The sequence below is a fragment of the Rutidosis leptorrhynchoides genome, chromosome 2 (assembly GCF_046630445.1).
Source record: "Rutidosis leptorrhynchoides isolate AG116_Rl617_1_P2 chromosome 2, CSIRO_AGI_Rlap_v1, whole genome shotgun sequence".
Lineage (NCBI taxonomy): Eukaryota > Viridiplantae > Streptophyta > Magnoliopsida > Asterales > Asteraceae > Rutidosis > Rutidosis leptorrhynchoides.
This window is the reverse complement of record NC_092334.1, coordinates 549515080-549541081: the sequence shown is the minus strand read 5'-3', so window position 1 is coordinate 549541081 and position 26002 is coordinate 549515080. Positions and strand designations below refer to the sequence as shown.

Here is a 26002-nt window from a genome sequence, read left to right as displayed (position 1 = left end):
CTCCTTTTACGTTTTCTTCTTTTAAAGCTTCTAACTGCGCTGCTTGAATTTGTTTTGTGAGATCAGTACGAATTGTAATGTTCAAAGCTTGGACCCTAAGAGGTTTTACTCTTTCTTTTCGACTTAGGGAATCAGCTACAACATTAGCCTTTTCGGGGTGGTAACGAATTTCACAATCGTAATCGTTCAATAACTCTACCCAGCTACGTTGCCTCATATTGAGTTGTTTTTGATCAAAAATATACTGAAGACTCTTATGGTCGGTGTTCATTGTACACTTGGTTCCATATTGATAGTGTCTCCATATTTTGAGTGCAAAAACTACCGCTCCAAGTTCTAAATCATGCGTCATATAGTTCATTTCTTGAATTTTTAGTTGTTGTGAGGCGTATGCAATAACTTTTGTATGTTGCATTAATACACATCCTAAACCTTGGCGCGGAGCATCACAATAGATCACGGAATCATCATTTCCTTCCGGTAATGACAAAATGGGTACTGACGTTAACTTCTTCTTTAATAGTTGAAATGCGGATTCCTGTTCCGTGGACCAATCACGCCTCTTTCCTTTTTGAGTCAATGCAGTTAAGGGTTTGGCAATTTTGGAGAAATCTTGAATGAATCTTCTGTAGTAACCAGCAAGACCTAAGAATTGACGAATTTATATTGGAGTTTTCGGTGTTTCCCATTTACTAATGGCTTCGATCTTGGCAGGGTCAACTTTAATTCCATGTTTACTGACAACATGGCCCAAAAACTGTACTTCTTGTAACCAGAAATCACACTTCAAAATTTTTGCGTACAGTTCTTCTTTCTTGAGTATTTCTAGTACCAGTCTTAAGTGTTGCTCATGTTCTTCCTTGTTCTTCAAGTAAATCAATATGTCGTCGATAAAAGCAATGACAAATTTGTCTAAATACGATCTGCAGATGCGATTCATTAGATCCATGAATACTGCTGGAGCATTAGTCAATTCAAAAGGCATGACTAAAAACTCATAGTGACCGTAACGGTTTCTAAACGCGGTTTTAGGAACATCTTCTTCCTTCACTCTCAGCTGATGGTATCCGGAGCGTAGATCAATCTTAGAATAAACACTTGATCCTTGTAATTGATCATCAATCCTCAGTAATAGGTACCGATTCTTGATCGTTAATTTATTTAATTCTTAGTAATCTATGCGCATTCTCATAGATCCATCTTTATTCTTGACGAACAGAATAGGAGCACCCCAAGGTGAAAAACTCGGACGAATAAATCCACGATCCGATAATTCTTGTAATTGGCTTTGTAATTCTTGCATCTCTGAAGGTGCAAGTCTATATGGGGATCGGGCTACAGGTGCGGCTTCTGGTACGAGATCAATATGGAATTCTACATATCTGTGTGGAGGTTGCCCAGGTAATTCTTCTGGAAATACTTCGGGATATTCTCTTACAACCGGCACGTCATCAATGCTTCTTTCTTCGGTATTAATCTTATTCACGTGTGCCAGAATAGCATAACAACCCTTTCTTATAAGTTTATGGGCCTTCATATAGCTGATAAGGTTCAGCTTCAAGTTTCTCTTCTCCCCATAAATCATTAATAACATTTCATTCTTACGAGGGATGCGGATCGCTTTCTCAGCGTAAACAACTTCCGCTCTTGTTTTGGACATCTATTCATGCTAACGATTACGTCAAAACTTCCTAATTCTACGGGTATCAAATCGATTTTGAATGTTTCACCAGCAAAGTTTATCTTACTACCACGACAAATTTTATCAACTTTTATTAGCTTACCATTAGCTAACTCTACAGTATGTTTGTCATCTAGAGGTAACAATGTACAGTTTAGCCTAGTGCAAAAGTTTCTAAACATATAACTTCTATCGGCACCCGTATCAAATATAATGTATGATAATAGGTTATTAATGGTAAACGTACCCGTGACAAGATCAGGATCCTTACGCGCTTCACTTGCACTAATATTAAACGCCCTCCCCCCGTGCGGCTTCTTTGTTCTTCTCCTTATCAGGGCATTGATTTTTAAAATGACCAGGCTTCCCACATCCAAAATATTTCTTGACATCGGTCGGGTTTGTCTTCACTCCAGAAACAGTGGCATAACAATCTTTCGCCACATGTCCTTTCTTGTTGCATTTATCACAGACCACCTGGCAATAACCTGAATGATGTGTGTAACATCTTTTGCAGAATGGATGGGATCCCTTGTAGTTTGGATTAGCAATTGCCCCATCTTGTTTGCCCTTAAAAATCTCTTGCCTCTTCGGGTGAGAAATTTTGCCCTTATGGTCTTCCCATTTCCTTTTTTCTTCAATTATCTTGACTTTGGTAGTTGGTGCCTTAATCGAACTCTCTGTGATCTGGTCCATAAGTTGGTGTGCCATGCTGATGGCTTCTTGCATCGTCTTCGGTTTGGATGATGTGACATTTCTCTTGATATTGAGTGACAAACCGTCAATATACATCTAAATCTTTCGCTTCTCATTTGGTACTAATTCTGGACACAACAAAGCTAGTTCCATGAAATGCTTTTCATAGTTGGTGAGATTCGCACCGACAACCTTCAGATTATGTAACTCAGATTCCATTTTTTTGATCTCGTTTTGAGGACAGTACTCCTCGATTAGCATCATTTTCAGTTCTTCCCAAAGATATCGTATGCCGTATCTACTCCTTCTGCTTTATCATAATTGTTCCACCAAGTCAGTGCACCATCCTGTGATGTGCATGAAGCATACTTTGACTTGTCTTCGTCAAAACAATTACTGATTTTGAAAACGGACTCCATCTTTTTGAACCATCGGGTTAGACCGTCTGGTCCCTCAATTCCACTAAACGTCTGTGGTTTGCATGCTTAAAAGATTTTGTATGAGCATCCGTTTCGTGAGTTTGTATTCACAGCTGCTGCTTCGACTGCTGCTTTTGCTGCCTCGGCTGCAATAATTCTTTCATTCACACGTTTCTCGACTAGTTCTTCAAACTCAGCATCCGAAATTTAAGACATCTTATATGCTTAAATATAATTATGTGTTAAACATACAGTTTTTGACAAGTAATGATAAGCAAAAATCGGTAAAAACATATACGGTCATAGTCCAAACTTACTAATACATCCTAACAATTACCAGTTATACACACTAATGCAAATTCTGATTCCCTATGGCCTCATGCTCTGATACCAACTGTAACGACCCGTCAAAATCGCTATTGACGCGGTACATTATTAATTGATTTCACAGTGAGGTTTTGACCTTTACATGATACGTTTTAATAAAAATACTGCATTAATTAAAATAAGTGACTTTCTAAACATAGAAAGTTATAAACATGTAGGTGATTACTTAAGTATAAGTAAATTCCCAGAAATACATAAGTCTTTATCTTACAGATTAACATCATAGTCAAATTATTTATTACATAACGTAGTTTTATTTCAAATGCAATAAACTTTAAACCAAGCATGAGAGACTCCATGCAAGCAACAAGCATATCATAGCAGAAACCTGAGAATAAAACATGCTTAAAAAGTCAACACGGATGTTAGTGAGTTATAAGTTTAATTGTTCGAGTCATAAGTATATAAAGATGGACTACAAGATTTCATCAAAAGTTTATCAATAGATTCTATGTAACAGAGCACCCTGGTAACTAAACTTAACGCTATAATAATAATTACCCCTATTGTTTTAATACACGCAAACCAACGTATCATAAACTCAAGTAACATACGCCCGTTAAAAGGCTAGCGCTCTAGTTCGGATGGGGATGTCAAACCTTATGGATCCATATACAATTACTCGTGCCCACCAGCGCACATCCAATATACTGGCAGTTACTAGTTACCAAAGCTAAGAGATTTTCGGTTTAAACTCAGTGTAGAATTAAGTATGTACTTGTGTCCATTGCGTATAAAATAAAGTGCATGTATTCTCAGTCCAAAAATATTTAAAGCATTTAAAAAGGGATCTATAAACTCACAGTTCAATATTGAGATTCAATATTGTAGGTAAATTGCGTAGACGTAATGATAGTAGACAACTGTACGGTTGGCCTTGGATTCACGAACAATACCCCCGAATAATACCCAATATTTTCTTAGTTTTTAAACGGTCTGAAACCCGAAATAGAAACACCCGTGCAAAACTTATTGCAGTTCCCTAATACTAATACTAGAAAATACACGAAGTAAATATTTATGTATATTTTAGAGTATTATATCTATCTCTATTTGATTGATATGTCCTCTGCTTCAGACTCTCGTTTCTATTTATAGGAAGAAGGATATATGAATATGTGATTTAATATAATCTGTCACTGAAAGTTTAAATCGTAAAGCAGCAGAAAATTATTAAAAGAATTGTTTGTTTAATGAAAAGCTAGCCGCCCCTTTGTTTGTTTATGACCAACTTTCAACAAAATAATAAAATAAAATAAAATAAATGAATAAATACGTGTGAAGGTGGTGGTTGGATTGATTCTATATGCAAGTGTATATATTTTATATATAGATCCAGTTGTTGAATGAAATCAAAAAAGAAAACAATAATCTAATATGAATATAATAATAATATAATAATAATAAACGTTTTTAATTTACTTAGCAGCATCGTTTTGTCTCCTAGGCTAACTCTTAAAGCAATAATAATAAATAAATGTGATAAAGAAATTAAGAATTAATAAAATAGATCAAAAAGTTGGAATTGAGGAAAATATCCAAGAATCATGCTTCCTTTTAGTTTTATTTATTTACTTATTTAATTTTCTTTTGGTGTCAAAATCACTTTATGTGTATGGTTCCAAATATCTTAGACAAAAGTTGAAATATATATATATATATATATATATATATATATATATATATATATATATATATATATATATATATATATATATATATATATATATATATATATATATATATATATATATATATATATATATATAATTTATATCAACGTTTTTAAAGAAAAATGGGTTCCATCTCATTTTTTTCTTATGCCGACTAAAATTATTCCCTCGTGTCACGTACTGCTATTTTATAGCCAGTATCAATAATTGATGGTAAAAGTCATATCAAAATTCTATAATTTAGGATAAGGTTAAAATATTTATTTTTATTATGTCGTTTGAGAAAAGAGTGTAAAAAGTGTGTCCATGTCTAAAATACTTTATACATTTCTTTTAAGAAAACTGACCACCCAAAATGTAATATATAAAATCTAAAGTTTCTATAACTAAAATCTAATTTTATCTTTAACAAAATTAAAGTGAGACTAATTATATACACACACGTGAACTTGCATGATCAAATGTCTAGCTACTTTATATTTTGTCCTAGTCTGATATCGAATATATATAGATATGCATGTTTATCAAAAGTGAAAAATAAAAAGCCCCACATTTTTTTTCAAAAACTATCTCGCTAGTTTCAATGATATATATGCCGAGTTATTTATATAAAATATATAATTAAATTATTTATTTAAATCGTTATATACATACATACATACATACATACATACATATATATATATATATATATATATATATATATATATATATATATATATATATATATATATATATATATATATATATATATATATATATATATATATATATATATATATTGTTGTTCGTGAATCGTCGGGAATAGTCAAAGGGTGCATGGCTTATCATGTCGGAAACATTTTATCCTGTAATCAATTTAATAATGCGAAATTTTCCGGATCATCACAATATGTAGGTGTATATGCATATACTTTAGTACATAAACATGTATATATAGATGTATTTCGGGTGATAATGGATATATCCGTGGATGATAAATTATCATCCATATCCGATCCACGAAATATTTAGATCATCCATATCCATATCCATATCCATATCCATATCCATATCCATATCCATATCCATATCCATATCCATATCCATATCCATATCCATATCCATATCCATATCCGTTAATCATCCATTTACATAATCCATATCCATTATAAATGGATCGGATCGGGTGGATGTCCATGGATGGAACATCCATTGTCATCCCTACCACCAAATCTTTTTTACCTCCGATTAGCAACACCATCACCACCATCGAATCCACGGAGATTTTTCGAGCCAGATGGTACACGTTTTGGTGGTGGTGGCGACGGTGGTAGCGCCATGCTTAAGGTTTAATCAGTTTCAAAGGTTAGGGTTTCATCAGTTTTCTGCGATTTGTGACTTTAAAGTTACAAAATTCCATCAGTTTGTTTCATATCCATCAAAAAACAATGATCAAAATCTATTTGAGAGGAGTTATCCGGGTTTATTTTTAATCTGGCTGTGATGATTGTGTCAATGGGTTTTTATACGACAGAATTATGTTAGGGTTCCTCTTTGTGAAGTGCCTGTCGATTGTTGTTGACGGTTGTCATTATGTACATATTCGAAGGACGAATTGTATCCATAGTTGTCCGATTTATTGGTTGATGCTTTTCAATGGTTAGTTCTTTTGTTACGCTTTCCTCCTTTTGGGGGATGCTCCATGGTTTTTCACGATGGTATTTGTGACTAGATTGAAAAGATGATTTATTGTTGCTGTTTATTTGATGAAAAATCTGTTGATAGCCTCTGTTGATTTTGATTTATTTGGCAGTAACATTGATTGAACAGGTGTTTAACAGCTTAAATACTTTGGTATGGCTCTTTTTATGATTCTTTTTTCGTTTGTTTCGCTTACATTTAATATGTTGGCTGTCGATTTATTCTTTCACTACTTTCAATTGTTGATTGTTGCTACATAGCAAAGCTACCTACTTAGCTTATGTAGCAACATTATACATTTAGTTACAAAAATATAGATACGATGCTAGTCACCATGAGCTAGAACATAAGATGATTTTGGTGTGTGTGGCATGTGCACTTGAGTACTTTACACTTAGAAATGAGGTTAAACACTTCAGTTAGAATGGATAGATAATTAATACTTTAATTTAGAAAGGCTACTACTACAAATGGGTCAAAATAGAAAATGGGTCAATTAGATTATATGGACACAGTAAATCAGTAGTATGTTATGTGTAAATTGAAATTGGATCAAAAGTAAAAATGGCTCAAAATTCAGTATATAAAAACACCAAATAAGGTACTCTTTACAAAAAGTTCAAAAGTAACTAAATAAGAAATGGTCAATAATGAACAAATGAAGGATGTTAGAAACTTCGTTTAGATTTGTTAGCTATTACCATGAATTGAATGAATAGACAAAGTTCTAAACTTGCCTCGCGCGTGACTTTCCGTTTTTCATGTATATTCATTAGTAATATAATTTTCAGGGCTACTATTAATATGTGTCGTTTGTTTGCAGAACTATGCGCGAGGCCTAACTTGAGAGTTAACAACAAAAAAGAAGGAGCATATGTTGGCATGGCAACCTATAGGTTGCAGCCAACAAATTTGTTGCTAAGAAGTAGGCTGTGATGATAAACATATTGCCCATGAGCTGAGCAACTTGAATAAATGTTTTCGTATCTTGGCAGGCAATCTCCTGATTGCAGCAGTGGCAATTTACTTTCGGTTGGTTGGTTAATGTATATGTATGAGCCATTAAGCCATTAAGGGACCACAAAGATTAGTAACGCACTTTTTGAGTGGTTCTCTTTAGTCACATGGCACATTTGTATTAACGATTGTGCTTGATGACTCTCACAACTCCGAATAAAAATTCATGGTTTCTGTAGAAAGAAGGTTACTAAAACAGGTCGTGATGATTAATTGGTAGGAGTTGGGTCAACAAATGAGTTAGAATGGTTTTGTACCTTGGCATGGCAACTTACAGTTTGCAGCTGGTACGATTTCCACTCTTTTGTTTGATTTCACCCACTTATCTGAGCCTAGATTTAATTAACTGAATTTTAGGTCCAATGTTATGTGATGAACAAATTCGAAATTTCCTGATTCTATTGGTAAGTTTAATTTTTTAAGTAATTTAATTTTTTTAATTGGTGGCTATTTGATATTGCTTTCTGATTTGGTTAATGTTATATTTTCTTATTGGAATTCCTGATGCTCGATGTCTAATAGTACCTTTTGTAGGTTATATTTCGCGATATGAATACTTTCTACCTTTGTTCACATATATAGTAATCAAAATTGTTTTTCGGAAATATTATGTTCATTGTATTTTTTTGTTTATTACTTTTTAGATATTTGTTGATTGTGAGTTTTTAAATAGGGACTGTGGCTTCACATTTTTTAAAGTAGTAATTGTGAAAATTTGTTTTGATTTGGATTACTGCATACCGTAATTAACTCAAATCTCATGGCAGGTGCAAAAAGGTAGAGGAGATTGAGTAACAACCATTGTTTTCCTGGTCAAAATGATTATTGCATATTGTGCTTTTAGGTAAACTTACAAGCCCATATTTTGATCATCTTTAACGTTTAAAGGTAATGTTGATATTCAGTTTTGCGTAAGATGTATTCCACATCTTTCAATTTTATGCTTCTTTATTTGTTATACCTGACTGCCAGCTTTCATGTGGTATACATAATTCTACATAATTGAAATTTGCGACCCAAGTTTAGTAATAATAGCTACGTGATGAAGTTGATATACAATTTGTGTTATGCGTTCATATTTCTACTGACTCCCATACATTTGTTTGTAACATTTTTTTTTGTTTTTTTATCTTCTCCGTTCCAGCACCAGTTATCATGGTGAACGTTGTGGTTGTTATTTTTGTAACTTTTATTCTTTGTGTGCATATTTTTAATACCTTACTTTGTCTATAACAACATAAAAAGTTGACTACATTTTGTGTGGGCGTTTGTTTTATTGTATAGTCTACGTTGTGTGTTCAAATATTGTAAGTGCCCGCATGTAACTTTGGGTTTTGTCTACCTTGACGAATTGACTGTCTCAGTTACGCAACCTATTCTTTTTTACATGCTTTTTAACAATAGTCTTTTTACCTGTGCATTTTTTTGCCTCTATACCGCAACTAGGGAGACTGCAGTTACGTATGTACGCATTGCCACATCACTGTTTTGTCCTGAAGAGCGTGTTAGATCCTACTTCAAAGATAAGCAGCTCAATGGAATACATGTTCAGATAATCATCGTTGTGTATTCAAGCCAATGCTTATATATGCAGTTGGCTACAATAACCCTGATAAGCTTTGGTTGATGACTTTTGTCGAGACATTTGATAATAGAACTAAGCATAAGTGATTGATTATCGATTGTTTGTATATCCATTTTTAGGAACTGTTTTTAAGTCTTTTGTTGGTGTTTTTCATTTTTGCATAATTTTCTATAACACTATTGGTTCTCATTATAGTATTAATCTTTGGTTTATGCGACTCCAAGGAAGTAGTACATGCTAGGCTGAAAAGATTGTTTGATGGAACGGTTTTCGGGACTCCAAGAATGTAAACCATGCTAGGCTGAAAAAGACGGTGTTAGTAAAACGAGTTGTGCTGCTTAACTTGCTCTAAAATTTGCAATTAATGGACATCCGAATGTTGTAGTTTCAATCGTTTTGCCCAGTTAATCCGTTAATTTTCTTTCCCTAATTATTCAATTGAATAATATTCGAGATCACAAGATAGATAGGTTGGGTGGGTTGGGTAAGCAGTTTTTTAGTGCACTTTTATAAAGAACTAATTCGCTAATGATGATTGCTTAATATTACAATTATAATCTAAATTCAAAACTTTCTAGCTGAATTTTTTATCCACATTTTCATGTATGTGAAATCAAACTATAGTCATCGCCAAACCCATTTTTAAGTAAATGTGTAAGATATTGACGTCTAGGTATTACATTTTCTCATATTGATTTCCTTTGTTTTGTTTTCATTGTTTTTAACCGGGGGCAATGTATGTACAAAAAATTGAAAGGCTATATGCTGAAATCAGTTCAAGCAATATCACGAGTCCTGCTTGAATATGAAGGTATGCACCCACTTTATATTTGTTTCTATAAGGTAATTTTCGTCATCATATTTAGGCTGCGTGGATTTGTCACCTCTTTTATGCGTGTTTCGCTTTTGCATTAGTATTTCTATCACGGTGTTGTATTTGTTTGAATGATCTTGATTTCATTATGCTTTTCAAAAAATTTATTTTAGTAAAAGCAGAAACTTTGTTGTTAACTGTTCAATGTCAAATTGTTGGTATGTTTTATTGAAGCGTATGAAAAATTGGATATGTAATTGGTCTATGGTTGCTCATGGTTGCAGTTGGGGGTTCTTGATTTCCTTGCATATCCGTAGGTGACAAAGGTTGCATCAGCTCATGTTATATTATTTGTTTAAAATAAGAAGAATGTATTGAAAACCTGCAATGTTTCTGCATCTTTTTAGACAATGAACGATTAAGCTAAGGTTCCCATGTATGAAAATCTTAGTACTACTTCTTGCTTTGTATACATAATACTTACCAAAAACAAACCAAATAATAAAAAAGAGGATTACAAAATCCGCCGCAAGGCGCGGGCCACAAACCTAGTTTATATTATTTATGATGGTCTATGCATTTTTATTCACAATGGTGGCACTTGCAGTTTTTTACTTGTTACATGAATAGTCTTTAACATTAATGACCGTTAAATAACAGCTATAAATCAAGTCATATGTCATGCACGTGAAAGTGAATTCGTCTCCCATGTTATTAGCAGCACCAACACTGTATCAACAACACAAACATTTTCCCGCCCACTAACCGGAAGGATATAACTTGATAGTTGAGGCTTAAACTCTATTATAATCCTCGGAGTCTATAACTTTGAAGGTTGCCTTTTACAAACAAAAAAAAAATTAAATAAAATTAATAATAATAAAATAGAATAAAAAGGTTCCCCTAAATACTCTATTCCGTAGCATATGTGGCATAATTTTACCACACGTCCACCTAAGCATATTTGATTTATGTCACTTTCATCATCCTCTTATGTGCCTTTCGTCATTAACCATCACTCAGATTCGTAAAATTTGGGTGGTTTAATTGTCACTGATATTGCTCAAATCGTATACATTTTCAATCACAATATCAGTCTCGTTTTCATCAATTTTGCGCAATATTTGAAGATTTATTGATAATTAATGGTTAAAGATTACGACTGTTGTGTCGAGAAGTGATTTGAAGAGTTTTGGGTGATTTATGTGTGTTTTAGAGCTTAAAATATCGATATAGTTGGTTCCGGTCAAAGTCGGACCTAAGGATAGGTAGGCCGTGCGCCAACATTGGGCATCAACCGATAGGGGGCATCAATCGTTCAAAATATACAGGTGTTGTAAATCGAGATTTGATATTTACGGTCACTTAACGATGTTTTATAGTTATAAGAAAACGATTAACAGTAATTGCGTTCAAAAAGAATGTTCAAATTAGGAAGTTGAAAAGCTATTTTTATGATGGTATCTGTGTTTCTTGTGTACTGACGAAGACGACGAGATAACATGAGTATTAGTTTTCTATTTTTAAATATAACCTCTTATTCTAGTTGAATATACACATTTAACATTTTATTCTTTCATAATTTAACTTTTTTTTATTTAAAGTTACAATTTTAACTTTGTCTTTCATTTATTTCTTTCTTTCTTGTTGAATGGTTTGTTTGTAAGTGCTAACAATTTGTCGTATCTTTTATACCATGAACAATTATATAATAATATATACATTTTATATTCTTATAACCGCATTTAAGATATATTTAGATAATATTTTCTTTAGCTTGACGAGCATGAATTGTTTGGATAGTCTTCAATATCTGACTATATTTATTTGATTTTAACTTCTTAATTTCTATGCATTTTGATATAATTTGTCTAGCGCAAATAACGCGTACTCGCATCTAAATGCGGGTTTATAGCTATTGTTTAGTTCTAGCATGAAATCTGATGACGAAAAGTATCAATTTTGTTAATTTTATGTCTTTACAAGCCTATACATCAGTAATTAATACGTATGTGTCATTAATAATAAGGTTCAAATTTCACATGGCAACTAAAATAGGTTTATATTAGTCTGTTAGTATAGTAGAATCATTTTGTCTACTTTTTCTAATGAGTACCTTTTAAAGTTGTCATTGACGTTATTAACGTATATTAAAGTCTTCTGTAACTCGATAAGCGCCTCTATAAAATCAACTTGTAACCGCTTTATACAATATGCTTAAGCGCATTAACGATAGATATAAGGCCTATCATTAAAATTATATATATATATATATATATATATATATATATATATATATATAGAGAGAGAGAGAGAGAGATAGATAGATATTAAGTTCGATTAAGTACCGAGTCAACATGAAGTTATAGTGTGTTATTCGAGCAACTTAGTAGGACATTTTTCTAGTTGACTCGCACAGAGCATCAAAATGTACAAGACAGGCCCTGGTTCAGGTTCAACTCGGGGATCAAAATGCGCATTTCAGACCTTTTCCAAACCAGAATGAGATTTTTTTGGTCTCACTTTCGCAAGTATATGTCTACCTTTCGCGAGATACTGATGGAGCACATTCTCCAATCGTGAATACAGGTAAAAACGATCGCGAAAGCCCAATTTCTTGAGCCTCACGATCGCGAAACTGAATCCCACAAAAAGCTCGTGATTGCGAAATGCAGTATGACGGGAGTTCGGCCCGCTTTTTTGTGTCGTAGATAAAGTTTAAGAGAATATAATCATGGAGAGTGAAAATGAACAAGGTGTAATGACATCTCAAATAATATCTCATATTTAATCAAAAAGAGTTGGTGCAAACTTCCAAACGTATGTATCTCGTGAAAAACGAAGGAAATGTAGTTCACGTCAATGTGTTCAAGGTCGTTCAGAATTGGTCATCCTTGCATAAGACATGTTTATTCATAGAAGAGTAGCACACCAAATTCGATCCAATGAAAATAATGCTATAAAAATATACAAGCAGCAAGTAGTGATGCATAACGAGGAGTAACACACAATAATAGTGATCCCTAGTAGTGAAAACTAGTAGTGATTAATTATTGCAAATAGATAGTAACGGAGATAAGTGTTTATACACACGTGGTATATATATATATATATATATATATATATATATATATATATATATATATATATTAATACACATATATAGTAATGCAATCATAAATATATAATAGTTTACAGCCGGGTGGTAGTCTAGACTCACTAATGCGTCCTAACAACTCAGTTAGACACACTAATGCAATTCCTAGATCCTTACAACCATTAGCTCTGATACCAACTGTAGCACCCCGCCAAAATCGCCATTGACGCAGATGTTAACTCTGGTCCCAGTGCATGACTTGACTTCTAAGTAACAGCAAGGTTCTACAGCGGAATCACTAAGTACATGAGAATAAGACATGCTTAAAGGTCAACACAACGATTGGTGAGTTATAGGTTTAGTTTCACAATCATAATAATACTAAAGATATACCATAAAAGTTTTGTAGTATAAAAGTTTGTAGACAGTAGAATGTCAAAGTTTAAATAACTGTAGACAATAACTATGTCAAAGTTCTAATCTTTTGTAGACAGTAAATATGTCAGAGTTCAAATCATTGTAGACCATAACTATGTCAAAGTTCCAATCTTTTGTAGATAGTAAATGTGTCAAAATTCAAATCACTATAGACTATAACTATATCAAACTTTCAATCTTTTATAGACAGTAAATGTGTCAGAGTTCAAATCATTGTAGACTACGATATTTAATCCAAGAATACCTATTTTTTTTAAATCATAAGAGTACTATCCTTGTGCAGCCGACTTTGGGAGTTCCAAGGACGAAAATAGCGAATTTTAGAGAAATCTAGGGTCATCTAATCTATCCATTCATTCCGGAAACAAGTTGCAATCCTATCGAGATTCAAGATTATTTTTGTTCTTCGGTTAATTATTGTCTTTATACTATGAGTTCTCCATTGATTTCAATTGTGATCTTGCAAGTTTATACGATTATTTTGGCTAAATCTTTTATGTTAATCTAGGCTAAATACTTTGTTGAATGTAATTTTTATAATTAATTATCTCATGTTTGATGATTCCTGTCTTGACCAATTAAATATTCTCATTGATGCTTTTTGTTAAGTAATTGATAATTATGATTGTCTGATTGAATGAACATTTGTTAGAGTCTATTGCAATTGTTAATCAAGTTCTAATCTTTTGGTTGATTAATTAGTGTGGTAATCCAATTTAGTGATGTTTATTTGAGTCTGTCACTTTCATTCAGTTGATTAAGTTGATTCAGGTACATGTGCATTAACTGAAAGCTGTAACGAATTATATCACATATTTAGAAGATATAGGAGTTGATCGTGTGCAACGACAGGTGGCACGGTTGATTACAGTGAACAGAAGGTTCTCAAAGGTCTAATCTTTTGGAGCCTTTTCTTTATCCTTTTCACCCGAGAAAGATATAACTAAGTCATTAATTATGTCTTGCTCAAATTCTAATCAAAAGCAACTAGATAAAACATCACCAACATTAAACTGCCAGGTCACTCGTACGAGTGACTACTCACTCGTACGAGTGACTACTCACTCGTACGAGTGACTACTCACTCGTACGAGTGACTACTCACTCGTGTGAGTGACTTAACCACAAAACCACAATGAAATAATATCTCGTTCGTACGGGTGACATCCTCACTCGTACGAGTCAACCTGACCCCAAACCATCACAAAAACAACAACTGATCTGTGACTTCTCGACCCAAACCATCTTCACTCGTGCAAGTGACTTCTCACTCGTGCGAGTCAACCGGATCCCAAAGCATCACAAAAACAACAACTCACCTGTGACTTCTCGACCCAAACCATCTTCACTTGTGCGAGTGACTTCTCACTCGTGCGAGTGACTTCTCACTCGTGCGAGTCAACCTGACCCAAACCATCATAGAAACAACAACTCATCTGTGACTTCTCGACCCAAACCATTTTCACTAGTGCGGGTATTATATATCCATGACTAGCCACAACTTGTTAACGAGTACAAACTTTTACCACAAGCGGCTAAATTACTGCTCATCACAAATGGCAAATGATATTTCCAAGTTGAATTTTGATAAATCCACTCAAATTTACTAGATTACCCTTAAATGATAACTTGTACAAATTTTTTACTAGTCTTTAGTAGAGGGTATTTTTCAAATATAGCATATATATATATATATATATATATATATATATATATATATATATATATACATATATATATATATACATATATATATATAGTAATTGAGTCCTAGAATCATAAGTATGGTGTATTAAATACGGTTAACTCAATAAAATTTACCCATGTAATTTAATAGACGGGTAAAAAAGGTTAAAAATTATTATGATAAAAAAGTAAAAATAAATAAATACCATATTAAATAAAAACGTCATAAATATATTTTAAGTAATTAATGATCAATTTATATCTATATCTATCTATCTATCTATCTATCTATCTATCTATCTATCTATCTATCTATCTATCTATATATTATCAATAGTAATTGAGTCATAGAATCATAAGTATGGTGTATTAAATACGGTTAACTCAATAAAATTTACCCATGTAATTTAATAGACGGGTAAAAAAGGTTAAAAATTATTATGATAAAAAAGTAAAACAAAAAATACCATATTAAATAAAAACGTCATAAATATATTTTAAGTAATTAATGATCAATTATCATGGTAAAAAAGTTAAAAAAATAAATACTATATTAAATAAAAATGTCATAAATATATTTTAAGTAATTAATGATCAATAAATATATAAACCTTTTATCTTCTAAGTAACATAAGTTATTATTTTTAGCCTATAAATATGTCATCTCAATTTCATCTTTCCATATCAATCATGCAAAAGAGCAGACTATATTACTAATGTTGTATTCTCGATTTTTTTAGATGAAAAGAAGAATAAATGATATATAGATTACTATAGTAGATATAGTATATGATATATGTATATATATGTGCGAATACAATATATATATATATATATATATATATATATATATATATATATATATAAGGGCAGGATCAATGGGGAATTAACCAATCGGGGGGAAGCAAAAAAAAAATTCGTTTTTTGAAAAAACTTTGTTCACGAACATTATAGATTGGATGAAAACATGAACATTTAAAAAAGACACTTCGTGATGAATGTTATTATTTTGGAGGAAAAACGATCGACAAAAATGACATTCAAGATAATATTGTTCGTGAAGAATGTTAACGGTTTTTTTTTTCTTCATGTTTTGTGAAGTAAAATTTAGCCGGATTTAGAGTTTAGGGTTTGGTGTTTTGGGTTTATTCCATAAACCCAAAACACCAAACCCTAAACCCTAAACTCTAAACCGTTCGTGTTAAAAACTCAATCTAAATTCTAAATCTAAACCCTAAATCTAAACCCTAAACCCTAAATTTCTAAACCCTAATATCTAAACCCTATAAACCCTAATATCTAAAACCTCAACATACGCTCGAAAAACACGATAATTGTCATATATTACATCTTCGAGCGTTTTCCCGCCAAAATAAAAACATTTATCACAAAGTGTCTTTATTAAATGTTCATATTTTCATCCAATCTATAATGTTCGTGAACAAAGTTTTTTCAAAAAACAAAAAAAAAATTGCTTCCCCCCGCTTCCCCCCGATTGGTTACTTCCCTCTTGATCCTACCACTATATATATATATATATATATATATATATATATATATATATATATATATATATATATATATATATATATATATATATATATATATATATATATATATATATATATATACATAATATATGTTTGTTTGTTTTTGTAGATATCGAAGAAACACCAATTTCAAAATATTGTAAACCGCATACAAGGCAAGAAGAAACGTGGTTGACTTATTGTTGGATTGATTCATCCGAAGATCTCTTTTTAAAGTTAATATTATGATATTATGATTATTATATTGTAAATTTGTATAACCTATATGATTAATAATTAAGATTATGATTACTATTATGATTATGATTCATAATTATAATTATGAATATGATTACGATTATTATTTTTATTATTATTACATTTTAGTTATAATTCATATAACTATATGATCATCATAGGTGTAACGTTTTTTAAACATGTAAATATATAGATAATGTTTATTTAATTAATTTATATAAATTATTTTACTTATATATATATATATATACAATGATATTATTATGACTACAATTCATAATTATAATTATGAATATGATTACGATTTTGATTAATAATAATAATAATTATTTTTATTATTATTACATTTTAGTTATAATTTATTTAAGTATGATTATTATAGATGTAATATTTTTTATCCATGTAAATATATAGATCATGTTTATTTAATCAATTTCCAATAATTATATATATATATATATATATATATATATATATATATATATATATATATATATATATATATATATATATATATATATATATATAGGGGCAGGATCAATGGGGAAGTAACCAATCGGAGGGAAGCGGGAGGAAGAATTTTTTTTTCTTCGTTTTTTTGGAAATTTTTTTTTCGGCATCAAGATCACACGAAAATATGAACATTTAGAAGAGACACTTCGTGATGAATGTTATTATTTAGGCGGGAAAACGATTGACAAAAATAACATTCAAGATAATATTGTTCGTGAAGAATATGAACTTTTTTTTCCATGTTTTGTGAAATAAAATTTAGACCGATTTAGAGTTTAGGGTTTAGGGTTTAGGGTTTGGTGTTATGGGTTTATTCCATAAACCCAACACACCAAACCCCAAACCCTAAACCCTAAACCGTTCGTGTTAAAAACTCGATCTAAATCCTAAATCTAAGCCCTAAATCTAAACCCTAAACCCTAAATTTCTAAACCCTAATATTTAAACCCTAATATCTAAACCCCAATAGCTAAAACCTCAACATATGCTCGAAAAATACGATAATTGTTATATATTACGTCTTCGAGCGTTTTTCCGCCAAAAAAAAATATTTATCACAAAGTGTCTCTACTATATGTTCATATTTTTATCCTATCTATAATGTTCGTGAACAAAGTTTTTTCAAAAAACGAAAAAAAAAGTTTTTGCTTTCCCCGCTTCCCCCCGATTGGTTACTTCTCTCTTGATCCTACCAATATATATATATATATATATATATATATATATATATATATATATATATATATGTATATATATATGTATATATATATATGTATATATATATATATACGTATATATACGTATATATATATACGTATATATACGTATATATATATATATATATATATATATATATATATATATATATATGTATGTATGTATGCAACGATATCTATCAATGTAAATATGAAAAATAAAAAGTATGAAACTATTGTTATTATTTATGTCATAGCTTATTTTAAATTTATGACAATATTATGATAAGATTTAATTTCAGGCAGGATTTAAAACCCATGGAAATTTGATTTTTCCACTTTCATGGCATCTCAATTTTATTTTTAATTTAATTTATTTATTTTTTTAAATTTTTCCTACTTATTGGCCGGAGGTCCACTCGGAAGCAATCTCTCTATCCGTCGAATAGAGAGAGGGATGACTTTCTCTACGTTTGAGAGTGTTTCCACTTTGGGTGGAGAAATGACTTGTCTTTATTCTCGGATAGGGGAAGGATTGTCTACATTTCACCTATCCCATACACCACTTATGTGGTATTGGATTTTGTTGTTGTTGTTGTATTATGATAAGAAAAATGAAAAGATTGAAACTAATTATATAATTTATGAAATATAAATTTTACTTATTATGAATTAATGTTTATAACTAAAGTTAAATTAAGGAAAATAAAAAGATAACATTTATTGAAAAGTTTATAAGGTTTACTATTTTTGGTGGTGTTAGATATCTTTATTATAATAGTTAATAAATAATTGTTAATTTCATATCAATTGTTATTCAATGTTATGAATCTTCAATTTTATTCTATTTACGAGTTTTATATTGTGTGGTGTAGTATACGTAACGGTTCATGTTTATATTTAGAAGTTTTTTTTTACTCTAATTATTATGTATCTGCTTACTGTCACATATGCAGTCATAAAGAGAGATCTTTAAAAGTTCAACGGTAAATTGTAAAGGTAATATATGTTTTAATATTACAATATGTAAGTCTTATAATGTATTTTGACATTATTTGTTAAGTTATTTGACCACCTTTAGTAAACTTTTATTTATATATAGTTTCGTTGTTAATACATATGACCCGAACGTGCAGATTTTCATAGTGGCAAACAAAATATATGTACAAAATTTTACTTGACCACTTGCATAATGAGACCAATATCAACTTTCACTTAAATGTTAATATATTTTCAATCAATTTCCGCAACACTCTAACTATTCGGAACACGAATTTTAAAATAGTAAAATTTAATACAAATCATAAAGAAAAATAAAGTGGAAATAACACTTCCCATCACAACTACGCCGCGGGTCGCGGGTTCATCCCTAAATGCGAAAGTCCGTTGTATTTTTATTCAATCCAAACTACTAGTTCCATCGGAAATCACTATTCACGCAGCTACTCCACCGCCGTTTCCACCACCACATCGCGTCGCTCCGTTCTCCACCACAATTCCGGCAGGTAATTTGGGTTTTGTTCGTTTCAATTCTTCTCCTCGTGCTGTATTTGTTACAAAATATATTTATCTTCGTCCCAATTAAACCCTAATTAATACAGAGTACGGTGTATGTTCAATTATCCAACCAATATCAACACTAATCAACCTAGTTTAGTTACTTTATAAATTTAAAGGACAAAGTAAACCCTAATTTGTAATTGAGGAGTTGAGAGTTGTAACAGCATCGGACATTGTTTCTGGATTTTAGTAATCAAATACAAAAAGAGTTTTGAAAACATATAATCTAGGTGAAAGTATGATTTGGGTACGCTTTTTAAAAATTGATTATTGGTTTTTGATAATTAGAATCCGATAATCAGCTGTGGCAAAATGCTTTATACATTAACCGATAATCTAATAATCAGTGTTTGGTGAATCAAATTTTTTGATAAGTTATTATGTAATTAGGGGGGAAAAGGGTAAGGAAAAATGATTATCGCATTTTGGTGCAGCAAGGGGTGACATGCTTTTTCATTTTCATGTCTTTCGTCTCTCAAATCGCAATTAATTGGTTTTTATGTTTAGCTTGCCAACCACTAATAACTATTTACGATTCTACTCGTTTATTAGATTTAGAACTTCTTTCTGATGACTGTGTCCATCGCATACATTGGCCTTTTCTTGTTTCGGTTACATTTGTTTGGTGTTTCATTAACTTTGTTAGTGTGAGCTTTTTACTATTTACTACGGATATGAAAATGCTAACCGTCTCACTATCTGTTGCATGTTCTAATCGCAGGAAATCATCAGTTTTGCAACTAAAATACACTTATGTTTTTGTTCAAAACCTAACGCTTTTCTTCTTGCATTTATACCTTTAATGAAGGCATAAATCAACTTTGATACAACACACTTGCCATGAATGCTCAAATCATAGGTAAAGTTGTTTAATTATAGTTCTTTTGGTATAAATATTTTTGTTTTTATTTGTTGATCAACTTATTGTTCTTGTACGTGTTTGTTGGGGCGAAGATCCGTTGCAGGGGGATTTCCCAGAAGTGATAGAAGAGTATCTGGAACATGGTATCATGAAATGCATATCATTTAATCGCCGTGGCACTCTTCTTGCGGGTAATTAGTTATCCATATTTGGTACAAAATTTCAGTATTAAGTAATTAGTTATTTTGAAATATACAAGCTAGTAGGTCTGTTTTGCATGAAATTTACTTTTTTGATGATCCTGCAAGATGAATTTTTAGGTGGGGTCTAATGGGTTACAGTGTACGTATGTTACCTCTTCTATTCTTGTGTGGATGTTCTGCACCACTTGCAATTCGTTGTTTGGCTTGCAGCTCCATAACGCTGTCAAAGCCATGTGTATTCTTGCATGATACAACTGTTATAATGTGTAAAATGTGCATTCATTTATGTGTTATTTCCATATGTATTATATCAAATTAGGTAAATTTCATCAAGAGCATTATTCGTACAATAGGTGAAAGTATGGGGTATTTTGTGAATTTAGTGTTTATGGTATTAAAATGATAAATGGTGGCTGTTAATTACTTAGTACTGTTAATAGAACTGTTAATGTTGTTTTCCCATGAAAATATCATTAAGGTTATTCACTTATTTATTTAGGGTTTCATGCTATTTGAAATAAATTACACTTTACGTATTTGTTCTTTTATTTAGTCATTAATGAAATAGTCGCTAAGGTTTTGCAACTTTATTGCATAGCTTTAATCAAATGACGGAGATATATTTTAATTGTGGGTAATCGTGATTGAGAGGTGCTTTTGAGATCTTGGGGAAACAAAAAGTCGACTTATGACCGACATAGACTGACTTTGATTCGACTTTTGACCAACTTTGACCAGAATTCTTAGCTTTGACTGACTAATATTACGTTTTTGGTCGAAATGACACGGGCTATTCACCAAACCGTCGCAACCGCCGTTTGCAACCATTGCTCTTGTTGTCTTGCCTATTGTTTGACATAATAGCTGCGAACTAATATCTATTGATGCTTTTCACTGTACGATTTATTACATTTTATCTCTCTCCTATTAAGTTCTATTAAAGCATCCAGTTTTTCTATTTCTGACAATTTAACAACCTATTATCCAGCTGGGTGCTCAGATGGAAGCTGTGTTATTTGGGACTTCGAGACCCGAGGAATTGCAAAAGAACTCAGGGATCGGGATTGTACTGCTGCTATTACTAGCGTTTGCTGGTCAAAAAACGGTCATCGCATACTCATTTCAGCTGCAGATAAATCTTTGACTTTATGGGACGTTATAAAGGGAGAAAAAGTTCACCGAACCACACTGCAACACACCCCTTTACAAGCTCGTTTACATCCCAACAGCGGCTCATCAGACGGAACTCTTTGTCTCGTTTGCCCCTTCTCATCAGCTCCGATGATTGTTGATTTATCCGCAAAAACCACTACGACACTTCCCATATCTGTGTCTGACCGAGTCAACGGGCCCACCCCTCCATCAAAATCTAAACTTTCGGATGGATCGGCCCAGTACACTCCAACAGCAGCATGCTTTAACAAATACGGGGATTTGGTTTACGTCGGGAATTCGGTTGGGGAAATTCTTATAATTGACTACCAAAAGAATTTCGTTCGTGGGGTTGTCCCGATTTCGGGTGGCGCGGTCGTAAAAAATATAGTGTTTAGTAGAGACGGCCGCTACCTTCTTACAAACTCAAGTGACCGTACAATTAGAATATATGATAACCTTTTACCGTTAAAAAATTCACTTAAAGTTCTCGATGAAGTACACAATGGCGATACAGTTGAGGTTGATAAATTTAGTGTTGGGTCGAAATGTTTATCGCTTTTTCGGGAGTTTCAAGATTCCGTGACCCGAGTGCATTGGAAAGCACCGTGTTTTAGCGGTGACGGTGAGTGGGTTGTTGGTGGGTCCGCTAGTAAAGGTGAGCATAAAATATACATTTGGGATCGTGCGGGACACCTTGTGAAAATTCTTGAAGGTCCAAAGGAAGCGTTGATGGATTTGGCGTGGCACCCCGTTCATCCGATTGTCGTTTCGGTCTCGTTAACGGGGTTAGTTTACATTTGGGCCAAAGACTACACTGAGAATTGGAGTGCGTTTGCCCCGGATTTTAAGGAACTGGAGGAGAACGAGGAGTATGTTGAACGTGAAGATGAATTTGATTTGATGCCAGAAACTGAAAAGGTAAAATTACAGTTACAACTATGGTAAATTTGATAGCACATTATGTAGATTAAACTTTTTTGTTTTACTATGTGAACTGTTATAGGTGAAGGAATCGGAAAAGAACGAAGATGATGAAGTTGACATTTTGACCATGGAACGGGACTCGTCGTTTAGTGATTCAGACATCTCACAGGATGAACTATGCTTCTTGCCTGCAGATCCGTGTCCTGATGTTTCCGAGCAGCAGGAAAAGCGCAACGGATATGCGTCAAATTTAGGTAACGGCAAGACTTTTGATTCACCGCTTTCAGAAGAGACAGCTGGCGATGGTCGGGCCATGAACCATGATTCTAGTCATACTGAAGGTAAATAATTGCTTTATCAGTATTCATTCTGTGTAGAAATTGTCAACATAATGTAACATACCATTAAGGTCTTACCCTAAAAGGAAAATAAGCAATAATACATAAAAATTTGCGTGTAGGTGTGTCAACGCAGAGTCGACTGTAACAAATGTCAATTATTTTAAAGATGTCAATTGTAATCAAAGTCAACTCTGACAGGATTAGAAGTTAGACTAGTTGCTGTTTTAGCAATCAATGACTGAATTACATATTTAATTTCTGAATCATTAATGCAGGGATGGAAAATTCTGGTGGTGAAGATACGGGCATGACAAGTTTGAAAAGAAGACGAAAACCGTCTGAAAAGGTGTTGGAATTGCAGCAGGTACAAAAGATAGCGAAATCTTTTACATAAAACAATTGCTTCGGGTAAACTTCAGGGCTTAAAAGTAAGATCAGGATTAAACAAGAAGATGATATGAATCATGTTGCAGATGATGATTATTAAAAATGTAAGCTAATGAAGTTGTTGTAGACTTTAAGTTTAAGTTTGACATTTATATTTAGTGGCCTCTTATGGTAAAATTTGGCATTCCTTGTTGGTCAACTTTTTAAATAGTTTAATTGTACTTGCAAACAAGCAAAAGGTAATATGCAGTTCTCTGCAAGAATTTGGCCGGTTTTGTTGTTGCTGTTGCTTTCTTGTATTATTACGAATACGAATTCGGTATAAATAGTGTTACTATTAGTTGGCAAGTAACAATATAAATATAAATCGAATATTAAATAAACAGAATAAAATGTCATGTTTGAGAATGCGATTGCAAAACTCGGCTTAATTTGGTAAGTCTGTTGTACGGAGTAGTATGAATTTACTGGCAATAATGATAGTGAGAGTAGTCTTATAATGAGCATTGCTCGCATCTTAGTTAAAGTTCTTCACGCCTTTGAATCATAATAGTCTCTACGATCAAAACTATTTAATTGATCCTCAATTTGTTAGTATATATATATATGTACATAAAAAGAAGGAAAAAAAAAAAAAAATCACTGTCAAGAGTTTCACCTGTTTCTTGTTACATAGTAAATATTTTTAGAAGCTTTTAGTTTATATTCTTTTTTTTTGAAAAACTCTTATCTAATAAAAAGTTTCATTTGGTTTAAGGAGCTTAAAGTTTTTAGACGGAGGAAAAAAATAAAAACTAAAAGCTAATAGAACTAACATTTGAGAAAAAAACATTTAGCTTTTGTCGTTTTACTTTCTATTTTAAAAGTTTCGGCTACTTTATCAAACACCTAAATACATATAAAATGCTACCAACTACAAGCTACCGGCTAATTTTGTCAAGTATAGCCGATATACTGTATCAGTGTATGAGCTCAGCTTGTTTGATAATTTCTGGAATTCGAATCGAAATCGAATAAATACAAAGAATAGTGTATGTGTTCTTGTTCAGATAATTGTTTTAGTGTCTACCGTCCGAATTCCATGTATGTTGAGTTATTTGAATATTACTTGAGAGTAAACTTATGTAATTTACGTTTAAACTATGAAACATGTAATTTAAGGTACATGATATACCTAGTTCAAATATGTATATAATCATTCAAAGTGTTGCAAAATCGTTCAAATAGTCCAAACTAGAAAATGAAATGCTAGTATCCAATCCAATGAAATTAATATATTAAGCACTAAAGGCAGAAATTAACATTAACAATTTTTATCACACAAAGGAGTCGAAACCCAGGATTAATTAATTTGTCTATACAACAAAGAGAAAATATTATTACTTGTCAGAATAATTGAAGAGATTAGCTAATAGAAAATCCAAATTGAGTGATACTGCTCCACTAAGAAGAGAAAACCTAAATAGTTAAATCTAGTCGAAATCAACAAATTATCGTAACGCTACATGAAGATGAACACCTAGATTTATGATTAAATTTGGTTTAGTATTACTTCCGAGTTTTGAACTAAAAATTCCAACCTCAAACCCTTAATTTTACAAATTCCTAACAAAAGCAAAAGTTTACCTGATAGATCGACGACGGATACTATGACGGTGTGTGTGACGGAGTAGTTATTGGCGGGAAAAACGACGTGTCTGGCGTCAAACACGTTGATGATGAAGCTCCTGCTTAGGATTTTGCGGCGACTGTAGTAGCTCTTGGGTCAAGAATTTGGCTGTCGTTGTGTCGATTGAGTTGTAGAAGACGCATTTGGTTGTTGCTTTGTGGGAAAGAATGAATGAAGAACTGCTGGAAGGGTGGAAGGCTTTTAAGGAGAAAGGAAGATGTCGTTTTTTGAGTTTTTAATGAATGTAACGATAGATTTGGGCGAGACTTTTAGTATATAAGGGATAATATTGAAAATTTTCTAGAAAAAATAAATTCTAAAACATAGAAATTAGCGTAGTAGGTTCTCATAGCTATGGTTTGTTAGTTTTGACGGTTAGCCCTATATTATCACTGTTTATTAAACTATATATATATATATATATATATATATATATATATATATATATATATATATATATATATATATATATATATATATATATATATATATTTTGAATAAACGTAAATTAAAATAAAATAGATATGATTTGGAGAACGTTACAAATGATACAAATACAAACGATTCGTTTAAATTAATCCTACAATCTACTTGAACAAAACACAATGATTACACTCTATAGTCTAATACAACTGTATGCAAGCAGACGACTTACATGAACAAACTTGAACTCATACCAATAGAACATTGACATCAAAACACAATAGCAACAAAAATGTAATCCCCTTGA

General features: G+C 32.0%; 1 protein-coding gene across 1 annotated transcript; it reads left to right on the top strand.

The window, feature by feature from the left end:
• The first annotated feature begins 19616 nt into the window (after positions 1 to 19616).
• Positions 19617 to 23924, top strand: LOC139893053 (protein RBL-like). Its single transcript, XM_071876188.1, has 6 exons — positions 19617 to 19676; positions 20453 to 20590; positions 20686 to 20784; positions 21785 to 22869; positions 22955 to 23216; positions 23492 to 23924. Exons 2-6 carry the CDS (start codon positions 20572 to 20574, stop codon positions 23608 to 23610), a joined length of 1584 nt encoding a protein of 527 aa, XP_071732289.1. The 5' UTR covers positions 19617 to 19676; positions 20453 to 20571; the 3' UTR covers positions 23611 to 23924.
• Positions 23925 to 26002: the final 2078 nt, after the last annotated feature.